The following is a 16390-nucleotide window of genomic DNA, read 5'->3' as shown; positions in this document are numbered from 1 at the left end:
CCCACCTCCCTCGTCATTCCCCAAGGCAAGACTGGTTATGCCCTGCCACCCAAACTTCTTTAGCCATAATGGCCATCCCAGGCCACTCCAGGCAAAAGAATGGCCAGGCCCTGTCCTATAAAAGAAAAACAGGCCTAAGATCAGGCCACACAATCCCTCCATTCCCAGGTCACATAGGAAAGCTGTGCCTTTCCCCCAAGGAGCCTTATATAAAGACATCTTCCTGCTCAGTTCTTTGCAGCTCCTTGCCCAAGCAGAGGCTGCCACCCTGCTAGATTCTTTCTTCTCAATAAACCACTTGTGTGAGGTTTGCTGTGTAGTGTGACAGGGTATTCCTTGCTCCTGACTGCTAGGACACCTTTTCTTTCAGAGCTGTGAAGTTTGTAAGTAACTTATTGGAAAGCATTTGCTTTAGATCTGAAATTCATGTGTACTCATGGAATGCATTCCATTCTGTGCTATTTCACATATGGTTATTTTTTTGAGTTCAAGTAAGTTCAGTTCAACATTCATGACACATAAAATATAGTAAGTTCACTGTGTGAGAGCTACCAAAGACACAAACGTACACACACACAGACGCAAACTAGAAAACTAGAAAAGCATACAAAGTCTATGTGTGCAGAGACAGGTGTGTGTGTTGTGTGTGTGTGTTTGTGTTGCTAGGAAACAAACTGTGAACCTGTCATATGCTGGATAATTATTCTACTGCTGAATTATACCCCATTTTTCTGTATTTTATTTCTTCATTCTTCTGGGGGATTCTCTTCACACCTCTCCTCCTCTTTGCCAATATAAAATTTTCAATTTTCCATGAGCACAGATACTTTCTTTTTTAAGGCAACATACTTAGAAATAAAGTTTCTTGGTTTTATTAACAATAAAATACGGCAAACTTACACATTCACCATGAGCAACCTCACAATTTCTGAATATTCTGGTTTTCTCTTCTCCTATCTCACATGTGTTTTTTTATATTTATTTAATTTGTATTTTGTTTAAAAGAAGTACATATTCAGTTATGGTCATTCCTTTCACCTTGATTACTTTTATTTATTTTAACATCATTTATTTCATTAAATTTGCATTCTTTTTCTTTGAGAATTATGTGCATGCAAATAATATGTGGATATTTGAATGAACCCTGAGCAATGTGTTTGTGTCTGGTTTTTTTTTTTTTAATGCTTCTTTAACAATATTAGTTGTCCACACATTGCTTGGACAGGGAATCCTCAAAGCCCATCCGGGAAGCTCACCGTGTTATATTATTTCCATGAAATTATATATTCTTTCCCACCTTTCACTTACTAACATTATAGACAGTGGCATCAAACATAATCGCTGTCAATGAATCATCTCTAACACGCACATTTAGGAGCAAAACAAGAGCACACTGTTCGTTTTTAAATTCCCCTAATGAAGCTGTAATGATAACTGACTTAATCAACTGTCGGTCCCTGTTAGGGCTCTCACACTCTGTGTGAGGCAATGGGAATTGTAAAACCATGCTCTGCTTAGTGCCGAAATTTGATATCACCAGCTAATACACTGTGTGGTTCAATGATTTTTTTATATGAACTCCCCTCCCTCATGATTGCAGCAACAGGTTTATGTAAGAGAACAATTATCAGATAAACTATAGCCGTCATTCCTAGCTATTTGCCAGAGATTCTCCACACCAGGGAAAATGGCTGACTGTATTTACTGATAGAAAATCGGAAATTTCAAGTTCAAATTAGTGTTAAAAACTTCATAAGCAAATGTGATTTTGACAGCTTGTAACCAACAGAAATTTTCTTTTGATAAAATTGGTTTCGATATTAATTAATATGACTCTTTTGAAATTAATATCAACTGTCATCACTTAGAGAATCAACATAGCTTAGTGATCCAGAATGTTAGAAACTATCAATGCACAATTTTACAAATGGCACATGAGGAAATGAACTCTCTAAAGCATACAACAATCCACAGACTTTAGCAAACCAGATAAGAAAAATTCAATCGGAGAATTTGTATTTCACACAGCAAGTGAAACTTAAGAAGTTACTTTCACCGAAATTTAAACAGATATCCCAAGCACTGATTTGATATCAAAAAATATTTAGAATTTCTTAATAGCTTATTAAACTATGGCTTCCTTGTACAGCTCTAAAAAGCTTTATTTTTTTCATATATCTCAGACAATATAGTACATTCCTATAGATTCAAAGTGGAAGTAAGAGAGAAGCCTTTCCAAGTCATATCTGAAAGAAATTTAGAAAATTATAAACCATTGGGTGGTGGTGATAAACACCTTTAATCTCAGCGCTCAGAAGGCAAAGGCAGATTGGTTTCTGTGATTTCAAGGCCAGCCTGGTCTACAGAGTGAGTTCCAGGACAGGCTTCAGAGATACACAGAAAAACCCTGTCTTGAAAAAAATAAACAAACAAACAAAAAAAAAAAAAACAAAAAGAAATACAAGAATCAATGTGTCAGTAAATATTTGTTTATACTTGAATAATGTATTTTTTTTTACAAAAGTTCAGTACTTTCTGGTAGCTTGTGACTATTTTATTATTTTTTAATTTAGTAGAAATGTTATTTGAAATATAATTCATTTATTATTGCTATTATCTCCTTATATGTGTGTGATGTTTATGGGTCTCCATATGTTATGCTCATGTGTGGAGATGAGAGACTAATTTTGTGTTGTGAGATTTGTACTTCCATCAACACATGAGTTCCAGAGGTTACTCAGGTTATCAGGCTTCCTCAGCAAGAGCTTTTACTCCCCAGTCACTTTTCAGTCTGAACTTATCAACATTTCTGAAATGATTTATTTTAAATATCTAACAAAGTAACTGCACCTGCATATGTATATAAATATTTGTGCTTTTAATGATTTTTAATGTGGCAATTCTGAGACTAAATGTTTGAGAAATAATTTCCCACAAAAACCGTTCTAGTTCTTAGTTTTTGTATTTGTTTATTTAGTAACAGATCCTTACTCTGTAGGCCAGTCTCTTTCATGACAATCCTTCATGACAATCTTTCTGCCTCAAGTGCTAAGGTCAAAGATATGAACCATACTGCTATGCTAGTCAAGTTTTGATATTTCAGATATCCTTACCATTACTATTCTCTTGATATGAACTTTATCTGTGATGTATTGGTATCATAGAAATCTTAAGTTCTTTGAGTTCTTTAGACGTCTATAATTTACTGTGTGTTGATGGAGTCCCGGTGTGTTTTCTATATCAATAAGCTAAGAATTCTCCTTCAGTCTCTGCCTCTCTCTTCTTCCCTCTATCCTTTTTCACTCAATTCTTTTTCCTTTTTCCTCTACATTCCTATCCCTACATCTGTCTGTCTCTCAAGCGTGTTCTTTTGATTTACAGCTTGCCAGTATCCCATGTTTTGAGCATCTATCTCTTGAAAATCCTTACTTATCTCCTGATAGACAGTTTAAATCATTGGAAATTGGGCTTATTACACACGGTACTGAAGGGACTAGCTTGGAAATTTTATCAAATCACTTTGTGTGATTATACTCAGGGGACACATTCTAAAACTATGGTGGCAGAATTGAATAACATGTGCATTGTCAGTTTGTTTCATGTAATCACACAACTCTGTTATTTAAATTCACCAGAAATATGTAAAGATCATTGTTAATAGCGTAGAATCAAAGTTTCTGTTCTTGCCCCTCCTGGGTGAATTGGAGTGACCTGTCTATTTCATTTAATTTCAAGTAAGCAAATAATACTTTGCTCTTTTTTAAATGGGTTGTGTTTTAGTTATCAATTTATAAGATCATCTAATTCATTGAATTCAATGAGGACATTTAGTAAAATACAAATAGATTTATTATTCCTCTTAATTGTTATCATGAATTTTATATCATCTCCCAATATAGATAATTGGTCTGTCCTTTTATTTTTTTTTAATTTTGTTTTGTTTTTGAGACAGGATTTCTCCGTGTAATAGCCCCGCCTATCCTGGAACTCACTCTGTAGACCAGGCTGACTTCAAACTCACAGAGATCTCTGCCTCCCATACACTAGGATTAAAGGCATGTGTTATCACCACCCAACTGCTCTGCCCTATTCTTGAAAGGTTTTTAACCATGTCTTTTGGAACAGTATTTTATTTACCTGCTACTTTTCATTGCTCCTTTACTCCTTTGGATCTTATATTTAAGTAATTTTATGTTCATTCATAATAAGTACAGTTGGTTTTTAATTTATGTATTTCTTCTATGACATTTAAAAAGCCTCCTCCCTCATACTTTTAGTAATCTTTGAGTTAACTCAAGAGGACTTTCCCACAGCAGATGTTAGTCTTTTCCTCCTCAACCCTACACTCTACTGCCCTGAAAGATGCTGATCTTACAAACTCTGCGTCTTTGTTTTGCCACAGAGTCCCTAAGTAAGGATACGGAGTGCCTAGGGTCAAACACACAGCCTGGCTAGTAATCAAAGCCTCCCATTTCAGTGTAGTCCCATAATTTATGACTGATTCTCACGATTGTTGGCTGGAACTGAGTAAAGGGCATACAAACAAACTGAGAAGGAAAAGGGACATACCTAGAAGTTTCCTGCTCAGTATTGTTCAGCCCTTGGAGTTTCACTTCATATGCTTCAGGTATAAAAAGTACTAAAATCTTAAAATATCCATTTGCTCTAAGGATGTCTCATAGCACTGTTAGGATTTTATTTTTGCTAGTTGTGCATGCGTGTGTGTGGGGGGGGGGTGGGTTTCAGAGTGTGATTAATCTCAGTCATTTTCCTGAAATTTCTTGGAATAGCATGTTAGATATAAGTCACAAAGAAAGAGAATACCATCCCAACTCCATTCCAGCTAATGTTTCTGAACACGGCAAGCTCTATTCCTGTGATCAGGAATGTGTGCTCCAGAACAGAAAACACTGAGACAAGAAGGGCATTTGTTTTTTTATTCTGACTCAGGTGGCGGCTGTATCTTTGCCCCATGGTCTGGATCTGATCCTGCAATCCTCTAACATCGCCATTTTATTCAGGTAGATAGTCTGAAAAGACTTTTGCACAGGAAATGAATAAAGAAGGAGAAGGGGATTATGTCTTCAAGGAGAAAAGGGTCACTTTCTCCAAGCAAGCTAATTCCCATAATTGTCTTACAGGATGGAGGGGATAAAATATTTTAATTTCTTGTCCTAAGCGCAAGTTTTACAATTTTTGATTGAAAGGATTGTATCTGATACTTCTTGCAAGATCATGTCCAATAGCAGATGCAGGGTAGAGGCCCACCAGCAGATTCTAATTGCTGACTTTTCAAAAATTTAAAGCTCATGGTTGTATTTACACAAACATGCATACACATACACACACATATATATATGCATGCAATATACACATACAAACATAGATATTTACACACTACCTAAACAAACATATTCACATACACATATATGCACATATACACACTCATACACAAACACACACACACATATATATATACAAACACATACATACACACATGTACACCATACACTTAAGAGTTGTAGCCCTAAGTACCTTAATAATGCATACCTCTAGAAGCTGTTTACCAAATTAGTTTTAGATGGCTATTATGATTATGAATTCATGAAGATATTCTCCTTGATATCCCTTAATATTAAGTGTTAAGGACTAGATTCTGGTGGAATTATTTTAATTTAAACCACCTTAACCCCCAAAGAAAAACCTGAAAACCAAACCAGATTTAATTATTTTAATATTTTTTTTCCTCGGGGCCAAATATTTTCATGTGTAAACCATATAATGTTTATGTATCAAAATTCTATTAACATCCTTTAAGCAGTGCGTAAAATTAAACTTCAAAGCTTAGACAAATTGAACAACATTACAAAGGTAGGAAGTCGAATTAGCTGTGAATACTTCAGTCCTTTCTGTAGCTGCCTGACCTCAGGAAGGAATCTACACAATGCATAGCTGAATGGATGTTCCTATTCACATCCTTTGAGGGATACAATGTGCTTGAAATACCTCAGGAAGGACTTCAGTCTTTTATGGTCACACAGTGTCCCCGCTATTCTGTGTAGAAATGTGGTCTTTGTAACAAGTCATACAAAATGAAAATATATTTTTGAATATAAGTACTTAGAAAATAATTTAGAAATTTCTAATGTGATTTCCACTAAACAATTAATGTAGTTCCGGTATAGTCCACAAGGCAGGGTGAATCTAAGATCAGTTTTGCCTGGGAAGAATCAAACATAAAAGGCTGTAATGGGATGGACTAGGTCTTCTTGCAATAGGTGTTTATGGTGGCAATGCCTCTAAAGCTATGGCTTAGTCTCCCTCTAAGGCCAACCTGTTTGTTTGTTTGTTTATTTATTTATTTATTTATTTATTTATTTATTTATTATTTGGCTGTAACTTTGATTCCTGGTTTAAGTGTGTGTACCATCATGGAAGTGAAATTCTCACTTACTTGTGTTGAATTACTATTTTTCCAAGATTAATAATTCTAACTATGTGATTATCAGTATTCTTAAGCCTAATGAAGTCCTAGAACCTGTACTACAAGCACAACTTTGAAAAGTTTTGTTTTCAGGCAGGTGGTGGTGGCGCACGCCTTTAATCCCAGCACTCAGTAGGCAGAGGCAGGCAGATCTCTGTTAGTCCGAGGCCAGCCTGGCCTACAAGAGCTAGTTCCAGAACAGGCTCCAAAGCCACAGAGAAACCCTGTCTCAAAAAACCAAAAAAAAAAAAAAAAAGTTTTGTTTTCTTTAGTATTTAATGAAAGAATTGCTGATATTTAATTGCAAATGTTTACTTAATAGGAAAAAGTCAAATGAGGTGATGTTTGACTAACTGGGTTTCTGCATTCTTAGAATATATACCTAGATCTGATCTTGTTAAATACTCTAGAAAATATGAACCTTTTAAAGCAATTCTTAATAGTTTGTATAAAAAAATGAATTCAAATTTTTATTATATAATTCTGATACAGTTTTTCCATTTAGGCTTTAGAAAATTACTATATAGCTCATCAGCCAAATTTCTAGCTGAGATAATTTGGCTGTCTACAAGAGGCGTAAACAAGATAATTGAAATGAGATAAAACATAATTGAAAAAGGAATTCTCAGCAGTATAAAATGTAGTTTAAAATAAAGGCTGGCTTCCAAAATGGGAAGAAACATAATTCAAAGAGCCAACTGTTTATGTTCCATGTATGGGGAAGGTTCAGACTCTTAAGACACCCCAGAGAAATATGAGAAGAGGATGAAGGTTCATAGACAAACTGGTTGCATAGCAACATGCAAATTTACTAACATAATGAAAAATGTCTATCAGGGCTTACCTAGTATAGAGTACACAGTAAGAGCATCATATCCAACCATCAGAGGACTGAAACAAATGTAGATAAATACTAAGTGTAGCAAGCTAAACTTACATTGAGGAGTGTGTTCATTTTCTGAGCCTGGGAACAGGAATGGAGCTGAGAATGCAATCATACCTATAATGATTGTGATGTCTGACCACAAAATGAGAAAAACAAAGTTGAATGTATGGGCCAATCCACACAGCATTGTTGAAGAAACATGGTACCACTGATAGTTCTATAACAGAAAAACTGTTTAGGAGGACAATCTGGGTTAGTGATGTAGGCTTCAGAATCTAGATTATCTCAAGACTAGCAATGTTAAACTTTACTGAAAGATAAGGCAGTTCTGCTCAGTAAAGTGAGGTAGGAACTAAGCTATAGTATGTGTATGTATGTATGTATGTATATAAAAATCTCTGGCTTTCTCATATAATAGTAAGGCTGAGCCTTGCAGAAGATGACCCAAATCTCATGATGTTCAGAGAGTAGGGAGACATTGGGACATTAAGGAACATGTGATAGATTGCCACTGGCTTCTTTCACAATGCCTTTTACTTAAATGCTACTCTCAAAGGCTCTTCATACAATGAAAAAGCCTGTTTATAAACATCTGAGACTTTGATGACTTCTTTTCTGGAAAAATGTTGCTAATTTAATTTATATAAATGCGAAAAACATTTAAATCACTCAATTTGTACTGGTAGAGAGGTTAGTGCTTTACAGAAATTTATCAAAAACAGTAATTTCCCGTTAAGTATACATGTATGAATATAATGAAGGCATTGAGTGCAAATTAAATAATTTGATGTTTATTCTATATGAATAAAACATGTTCCCATCATACAAATTAATTAATTGGTGTACAATAAAAGTCAAAACATGCTTCCCTTTGAATAACAGAATAATATTTTTATAATGTAGCTGTCTATGTTTTCTGCTGCACACTAATTTACAATGGAAAGATATATCATTATGAAAGTTGCAATGTGATAAAAGGAAGAGAAAAGCAACTATTGGTTGAACATCTAAAGTTCCCCATCCCTTGACATTTTACACAACACAGCAGAGATCAAAGGGGAAAGAGTCAGAAATAAAAAATGCTTATGATTGGTTCTGGCATCACTTCTGCTTTTTAGCTTTTCTCCCTTTAACACGTATCATACTCTGGACTCTCTATGCTTCATTGTAAGGGAAACTCTGGGGTCCTCAATCAGAGAGATGCACTAACAATCAAATCAGCACTAGAGGTTTACAGTGATAACACAGAATTACTTTAATGAGAAGAGTGTTCCCATCATTGAATTTATGAAGGCATACCTATACATATATACCTATACAGCAAAATGAACCAAAGAGTTTCAAGTCTTCTATTTTAGGGGGACATTGAACATGTAATAGATTGTTTTATATGCCATCATTAGATGATATTTTGAATTTAAATATATCACTACTTGATATATTTGCATGAAAAATACCAACTATTGATAAGGACTTCATATCAGTTGAATAGAAAAAATAAGTAAAATATTCCATTCCCAACATCAGTATTGATTGCCAATATTGCCATCCTGACAGCAATGAAAGAGATTTTCATTGACTACTTTGTCTCCTTAGATAAATTTGCAAAGAAAAATGAGAGTTACTGGTGTTATTACCCAAGGAGCAAAAAGGATTGGAAGCCCAGAATACATAAAATCCTACAAAATTGCCTACAGCAACGATGGGAAGACCTGGGCAATGTACAAAGTGAAAGGCTCCAATGAAGACATGGTAAGACTAACCCATCATACAGAATTTAACTCAGTTCTATGACGGTCACATGTTATCATATGACACCTGAGCCTTCTGTTAGAGGCTTATGTTAAAATACATTTTTGCAGCTTTTTGGATTTAATTGGTTAGATGGAGCAGGACTTCCCTAAATTAGAAATTTCTAACAGCTGTCGTTTAAGATTTTCTCAGATTTTAATTGGTGCTCCATCAAATACTTGTCAAAAAGTTACCAGAGTGACGTGCATAACAGGCAAGCTGCTTAAAGGACAATCAGCTTTCCAATTTAGTCTCCTTGCTTTTACAGACAGCCTTCTCCTCAATCAAATAATTGACTTGACTATTTTAAAAACAAGAACTTTGAATTATAGAAAGGATGTATATCTGTAAATATTTTGCACTGGAAATGTATTTGTTACTGAGCAGAAGAAAATGTTGTGAAGAAATGAGTATGGCATCTAATATCTTCTTTTCCTTCGCTGTTCAAAATTTTAAATTACTTTATTTTGTAATAACATTTAAAAGTCTGATTGAGAAGCACAGAAGGAACGATGCTTACCAGACAAGTCTATTTATTTGCAAGTGGACAGACTTAGATTAACTTGAAGGATTTAGGGTGCTAATTTTTTTGAGAGAGATGATAGACAGACAACAGAAAAGGTATATAAATAATATAGATGATATATTGTCTATGATAGAGGGGGGGAGAATGACTTTCTCTGTCCCTGCAATCCTGGCCATTAAAGTGGTGAAGGAGGGGGCTGAAGACATAGCTCAGTAGATAAGACCACTTATGACTCTTGTGGAAGACCCTGGGTTAGCTTTCCAGCACTTACACTGTGCTAGTTTACTATAATTTCATCTGATCTGAGATCTTTGTCTAAACTTGCACATTGTGCACATACATGTATGCATGCAAATCACTCATACACATTAAACTAAATAAAGAAATCCTTTTAAAAATTAAAGAATTTATGAGGGAAGTATGATTATGTCACAGTCCACAGTGGTTAACAGTTTTAATTCAGATTTTATATGTGGCTTTTTGTTGACTGTTAAAGGCAAGGTGTTTCTTAAATTCTCAATAATACTTTATTATAATCTTTTAAGAATTGCATCAAGTGTGTATATTTTCACATATATGAAAATAATTAAAGAATACATTGCAAATGTATATGTATATACATACACATATATGTATACACAAAAGGGTAACAGTCTCACTCTATAGCCTATGCTGACTTTGAACTCATGGTGATCTATGAGGATCATGGTGATCCTCCTATCTCAGCCACCTTAATAAAGTTATTACAGGTATGAGCCACCATGCTCAGCTTTTAAAATCTTATATGTCTTTCCACAGGTGTTTCGTGGAAATGTTGATAACAACACACCTTATGCTAACTCTTTCACGCCCCCAATCAAAGCTCAGTATGTCAGACTCTATCCCCAAATTTGTCGAAGGCACTGTACTCTAAGAATGGAGCTTCTTGGCTGTGAACTTTCAGGTAAGTCCCCTGTTTCCTATTATGGAAGTGGCTTTGACGAGGACAGAAAACAGCTCTGTATGTATTACCTACTAATCTCTAGGTTTTCAGCACACACGCAATTTTATGTCTTCTACAAAATATGTAGGGCATGGTTCAATGAGAAAATGCATGCCGTTTATATGTCAGATAAAGTTGTAAAGCACCCTGCAGAAATCATATAGAGTCAAGTACATCTCCGTGTAATCAAATAGAATACAGGGAATTCTCATGAGAAGTTGTTGCCAAAAGATGTGCCCCACTGATTTTGGTTGCAAATATGATTTATGTTTGGTAATGAAAGTTCAATTTAAAAATACAGTCTGCTTAACCTCATAAATTGTGTAAATTTAGGCTGAAAGGCAAAAAAAATCACATTTTGTCTTTAAATTTGGTGCTTTCTTTTTAGATTTTATGGAACATGTAAATTTGTCATCCCTCCCTAGGGAGGAATACTTCAACACCAAGAGTACACTATAAATTCATTCTTTGAGCATTCTCAGCTAGCAACCTGCTTATTACATAAGTCATGGTTATCTAGCTCAAGGGTACTCCATCAACGAACACAGAGTTAAATAATTCTCCTGCAGGAGCATCACAACAGGATACAAACACAGAAACTTTATGTCTGCATCCCATTTTATTTTTGTAGCTATATTCTGAACTAAATAGAAAATCCTTTCTGCTTATTCCACTCAACTGTGATTTAGAGGGTAGTTATTGCATTTCATGCAGATAAACTTGCCTATCTTTGCCACTGTCTCAAAATATTTCTTTTGTTCAAACAACTGTGAATAAATTGGAAAGTTCACTTGTGTCGTGTTTTAGCATAATCCCCCAAACAGGAAAAGCCTCTTTCCAAATTTGAAAGAAAACTGCCCTTATAAAAAATTAAGTTAGTTCTTTGAAATTTTCACAAATATATTTAATTCACGCTTATTTCTCTCTCTCCCACCATCCCATAATGCCTCTGCACCGTGAACCCACATTTTTTCCTACCTACCCTTTATTAGCATCTTTTTCCTCGAGGAGAAAACTGAGGAGCTATTGTAAGCAAATAAAAAACAGTATTAAAAAGAACATTCTTAACAAGCCCATTGCATTGAAAGAAATTAGAGTCAATTTGCCATATGAGTGAATCTACTTTAAAAATCACATGAGCATTAGCTACATCAGTGTTGTTTATGGAAAAATATTTTCACTGACATTAATTATCTTAACAGAGAGATTTCTTTTAAAATTATTTGTATCAGATTATTGACTGTTAGTAAATGTGAGCAGAATTATTGCTGCAGAGTGTTTGTATTGCACATCACTTTATCACCAGAGGCCAGTGTCATCTCTAAGCCATTCATCATAAAGCAATCACAAGAAAACCACAGTATGATGAGGTTTGCAGTAAGCCCTCTGGTTTTTTTGTTGCTTAATATCACCTTCGCCAATGCTTCAATCCTTTGATTCATGAGGATCAGCCTCTCATACATGACACAGTTACACCCTTAAGGTGTAAAAATATTTTGCTTTCAAGCTTGACAAGAGGTTATTCCTGACTCTTTACAGACTTCGTTTTCTAAATAGGAAGTAGTGCTCTGAAGCCCAACCCCACAAATTGATTTTAAACTTTGGTGCAGATAACAGTATTTATTGCTGACTGGTTTTAAAGACTGGAGTGTTTCACCATAGAAATAATCAATGCTTATGTTAATACTTTATTTTTTTAGGTTCTATTCATACTGGTAGAAGAGGTAAATGATTTTTATCCACAAAATCAAATGAATGAAACAGGAGATTTGTGAGATATAAAGTCCATTGTTAAATAACTTAGCTCTGATTCTTGGAAATAAATATTGACAAATATTTATATCATAATATTCCATTCAGTTGTGTGTAATACTGACAAGCACAAGTCTCCCTTATTGGTTTCAACAGTCACAGATGTTTAGCATCACCTAGAAGCAGCTCATCTCTCCTTGGACACTAGAAAAGAACATCTTTTAAATTGTATGAAAGATGAGTTAGGACATTTGGGAGGAAATAAATTCATGACCATAAATAGAAAACTAAAACTCATTTACCCATTCTTCTAATTAATAATTATTTAACATTTCTCCTTGCTATATAATGGATATTAGAATGAATATGAAATGAATTTGGTGATTAAAAAGAAACTACCAGAGGCATTTCTATTCATTTTTTCAGATATTTTATTTAAAAAAGCAATAAAAAGTGACTCTGTTTTTATATTTCATGTCTTCTGCAAACTAAACACATTTTTTTAAAAAGATTGGTCTCCAGCAGTAGGTGAAGGCAGGCTCCAATTTAAAAATTCAGAGTCAAGAAGAGAGTGCACATGACTTCTGAATTGCCCGAAGACAAATACCACACTACTATGGCTATTAGAACTTTCTAGAATTTGAGATCTCTCTCAGGACATTGCATTTTCCCCCTCAGAATTCGCATTTTGGCTTTATAGTCTCTTTACTATTGGGTTTGGATGTAGGTTTTGTCAATAAGATTCTGGCTAAGAAAACAGTCTTCCATGTCAATGTTTCTATGCAGTTGAAGATGGAAGTGCAAGCTACACAGAGGAGTTGCAGGAGGGAAGATATGATTCAGATTGAATAGTGCATACAGTGATTATAGTCAATTACTGTCAGTGGAGTGCACTATGCTTTTTGTCTTCGAGCCTACACATAAAATAGTCTACATGAGCAACTGTACAGTTATAGGAAACTATTAGGTAAGAGCTGATAGGTGGATACTTGGAAACTTAACACTGTTTTCTGTTGAAATGAGTTTTATAGAAATTTTAAAGGAACTCATTTTTAATGAATAGTGATTGTGTCAGCATTATTTTTAAATACTTGGTATTTAATCAACTACTTTTTCCTAAGATACCTGCCCAAGGTAGCTTCTATTGGTGCTTTCATTTTGGAGATTTGAACACTGATGTTATAAGTTATAGGTTTAAGACCACGCATTCAGTGAAGGGAAGGGGGAGGTTAGTAAGGTCAGTAGAGTATGGGAGGAAGGAAATAGAAGTTCTCTCTCTCTCTCTCGCTCTCGCTCTTGCTCTTTCTCTTGCTCTTTAACAATCTAATTCACCTTGCCAGATCCTTGGCCAAACTGTAACAACTTTTATAAGGAAATCTTTGTCACTGGACAATACAATAACATACTCTTGTCTCCTATACAAATTTGATTAGTTGTTTTAGCACACCCACACATTGATACTACATTTTTTTAAAAGATTTATTTATTTATTATGTATACAACATTCTGCCTCAATGTATGCCCACACGCCAGAGGAGGGCGCCAGATCTCAGTACAGATGGTTGTGAGCCACCATGTGGTTGCTGGGAATTGAACTCAGGACCTCTGGAAGAGCAGCCAGTGCTCTTAACGGCTGAGCCATCTCTCCAGCCCCCTGATACTACATTTTTAATACCATTTTAAACCAAAATTTCATAACTCATCCAAATTGGAAATACATGTAGCAAATTTGATAATCTTCCAAAATATAAGTGTTAAATGATATTTAGTATAAATATAAGAGTTTATGGAAATAATAGTAATGGTTTTGGAGTTTTTAATATTCTTCTATTATAATATTCTAAATTCCACAACTGTACAATTCCTGGCACATGGTATATACTAAGTAAATATTATCTTCATCCCTTCTATAAGAAGACATATTTATGCCAAATTAGTCGATGTTACAATTAGCATTAAGTGTTTCAGCACTTTCGTTTCCTTCCAGCACTTAAAGGCTTAGTAAGGATTGATAGAGCACAAAGCCAACCTGGCTACATTACTTCTAAAATGTAAGATTAGGGCATATTTCTTAGACAACAAAATGCCGTCCAGTTAAGAATATGACTGTGAAGCAATTTAGGAAAATGACTCTGTACTGGGAAAATTCCATTGACGATATTATGAAAACAAATAAGAGAAAACCAAATATACTTTATGAGAAAATGCCGGTTCTCCAAGACACAATGAAATTGTTGAGAACTAGGGAACAGTCACGAGGCTCTCGGTAATGAGGCAGCAGAGAGCATTTCAGCAATGTTTTCATTTTGCAAAATCATCTATCACAGAAAAGTATTCTGAATTGTTTTCAATTTTTCCAAAATACATTCAGACAAAATAGCTTGAATGGGCTATCTTGTTGTTCTATTTTATTCCAGATTTAGTTCTGATTAGAGCTCCTCTTTTGAATTTAGACGTCCTCTCTTTGGGAGAACGAATAGCATTATTTTCTGTCTTCTCTTGCCACTCTGAAATGAACAAGGAAAAGTTCCAGAATGATCAATTGTTTTCTTCATAGAGTTCTTCTCTTTTACCAGGCTGTTCAGAACCTTTGGGGATGAAATCGGGGCATATACAAGACTACCAGATCACGGCCTCCAGCGTCTTCAGAACACTCAACATGGACATGTTCACTTGGGAACCAAGGAAAGCCCGGCTGGACAAACAAGGCAAAGTAAATGCCTGGACCTCTGGCCACAACGACCAGTCACAGTGGTTACAGGTAATGGCATGAGACTATTTTACTGCCTACCACTCTTGTGCTGTAAAATATTTCCTAGTGGCTAGCTGAATGCCAGAAACATTATTTTATATTGCTTTAAATTGGCTTTCATATTTGACTTTTCCAAAGTGGAAAAATAGAAACAACTTATGAAATCATATCTCTGGCCTTTCTTTACTCAGCATTGGTATACCGATGCAGGCTGTGGACAAGTTGGCTGGGTAAATTGTACCAGATCACACTGTACATACCTGATCAAATCTGTAGATCACCTGATCAAATTTGAGACAATCTGCTTGCTAAGTTTTAAATGTTCTGATGTTTTGTATTTTATTTAATATTGACAATTAACATCAGGATGAAAGAACACTGAATTCATGCCACTGACCTACAGAGAGTCTTATAATGTGATGACTCAGACGGAGTATTCCTTTTCCTCTGGTTGCAAAGAGTTAGGATAATTTGAGTACACTCTCCCCCAAAAAATTAATTAATTCATTAAAAAATGTGGATTCTACAGTCTGTTGATACTTGCAATTGATGTAACATTATATCTGATTCATTTTAAAATAGTCCTCTTGAAATACCTTTATTATGGTATACCTTTGTACATACATAGTCTTTCTACTGTCTTCTGTGACAACAAAAACCACGATGGCTCAATTTCATAATGAGATTAGTTTCTTTCATATGCCAGGGCTGCACTTTGATGTTACATTTTATTAATGAGTTTCAAAACCTGGGAGAAGCCGTGGTATGTCTCTAAACCATGAAAGTACTTAAAACAACAAAAGCTAACTTTCACCAACCACATCTGTCATTGCCAAGGTCACCCGAAACTTCCAATGCTCTTTTTCAGTTTAGTCACTAGTTTAGTCACATTATATTCCCTCAATTGGGAATATACCTTTTTTTCCCTACAGTCACCTTAAATTTTCCTGGACTGTTTATTTAGCTTACAAACATCATAGGTGATTATATATGATTTTCTGTTACAATTTTTTAAAGTTTGGGTGTGTTTACTGTATATTACTTGGTTATCCAACCTGCTTTTCTTAGCTAGCCGGTAGCACTCCTCAGTACATTAAATCATTTTTGTAACAAGTGATTATGTGTCATGCAACCCTGAAGCATCACACGTGCTCAAGCTCCGGTCCTCTTCAGGCTCTGAAGACGGCACTTGTTTCTTAGAATTCATCGTTCAGTTT

General features: G+C 35.0%; 1 protein-coding gene across 2 annotated transcripts in view; it reads left to right on the top strand.

Annotated features, from left to right (window-relative positions):
* Window positions 1-16390, top strand: part of Edil3 (EGF like repeats and discoidin domains 3) — a 415229-nt gene that overhangs the window by 289238 nt on the left and 109601 nt on the right. For both annotated transcript variants that reach the window (XM_050119861.1, XM_050119860.1), the window contains 3 exons: window positions 8967-9122; window positions 10486-10630; window positions 14998-15182. In XM_050119861.1, the coding sequence (XP_049975818.1) occupies window positions 8967-9122; window positions 10486-10630; window positions 14998-15182 (486 nt within the window). The remainder of the gene's footprint in view (window positions 1-8966; window positions 9123-10485; window positions 10631-14997; window positions 15183-16390) is intronic.

This window comes from Alexandromys fortis, unplaced genomic scaffold, assembly GCF_014885135.2.
Source record: "Alexandromys fortis isolate MF-2015 unplaced genomic scaffold, M_Fortis_MF-2015_v1.1 scaffold_132, whole genome shotgun sequence".
In the NCBI taxonomy this organism is placed as follows: Eukaryota; Metazoa; Chordata; class Mammalia; order Rodentia; family Cricetidae; genus Alexandromys; species Alexandromys fortis.
This window is presented reverse-complemented; position numbering and strand designations above follow the sequence as displayed.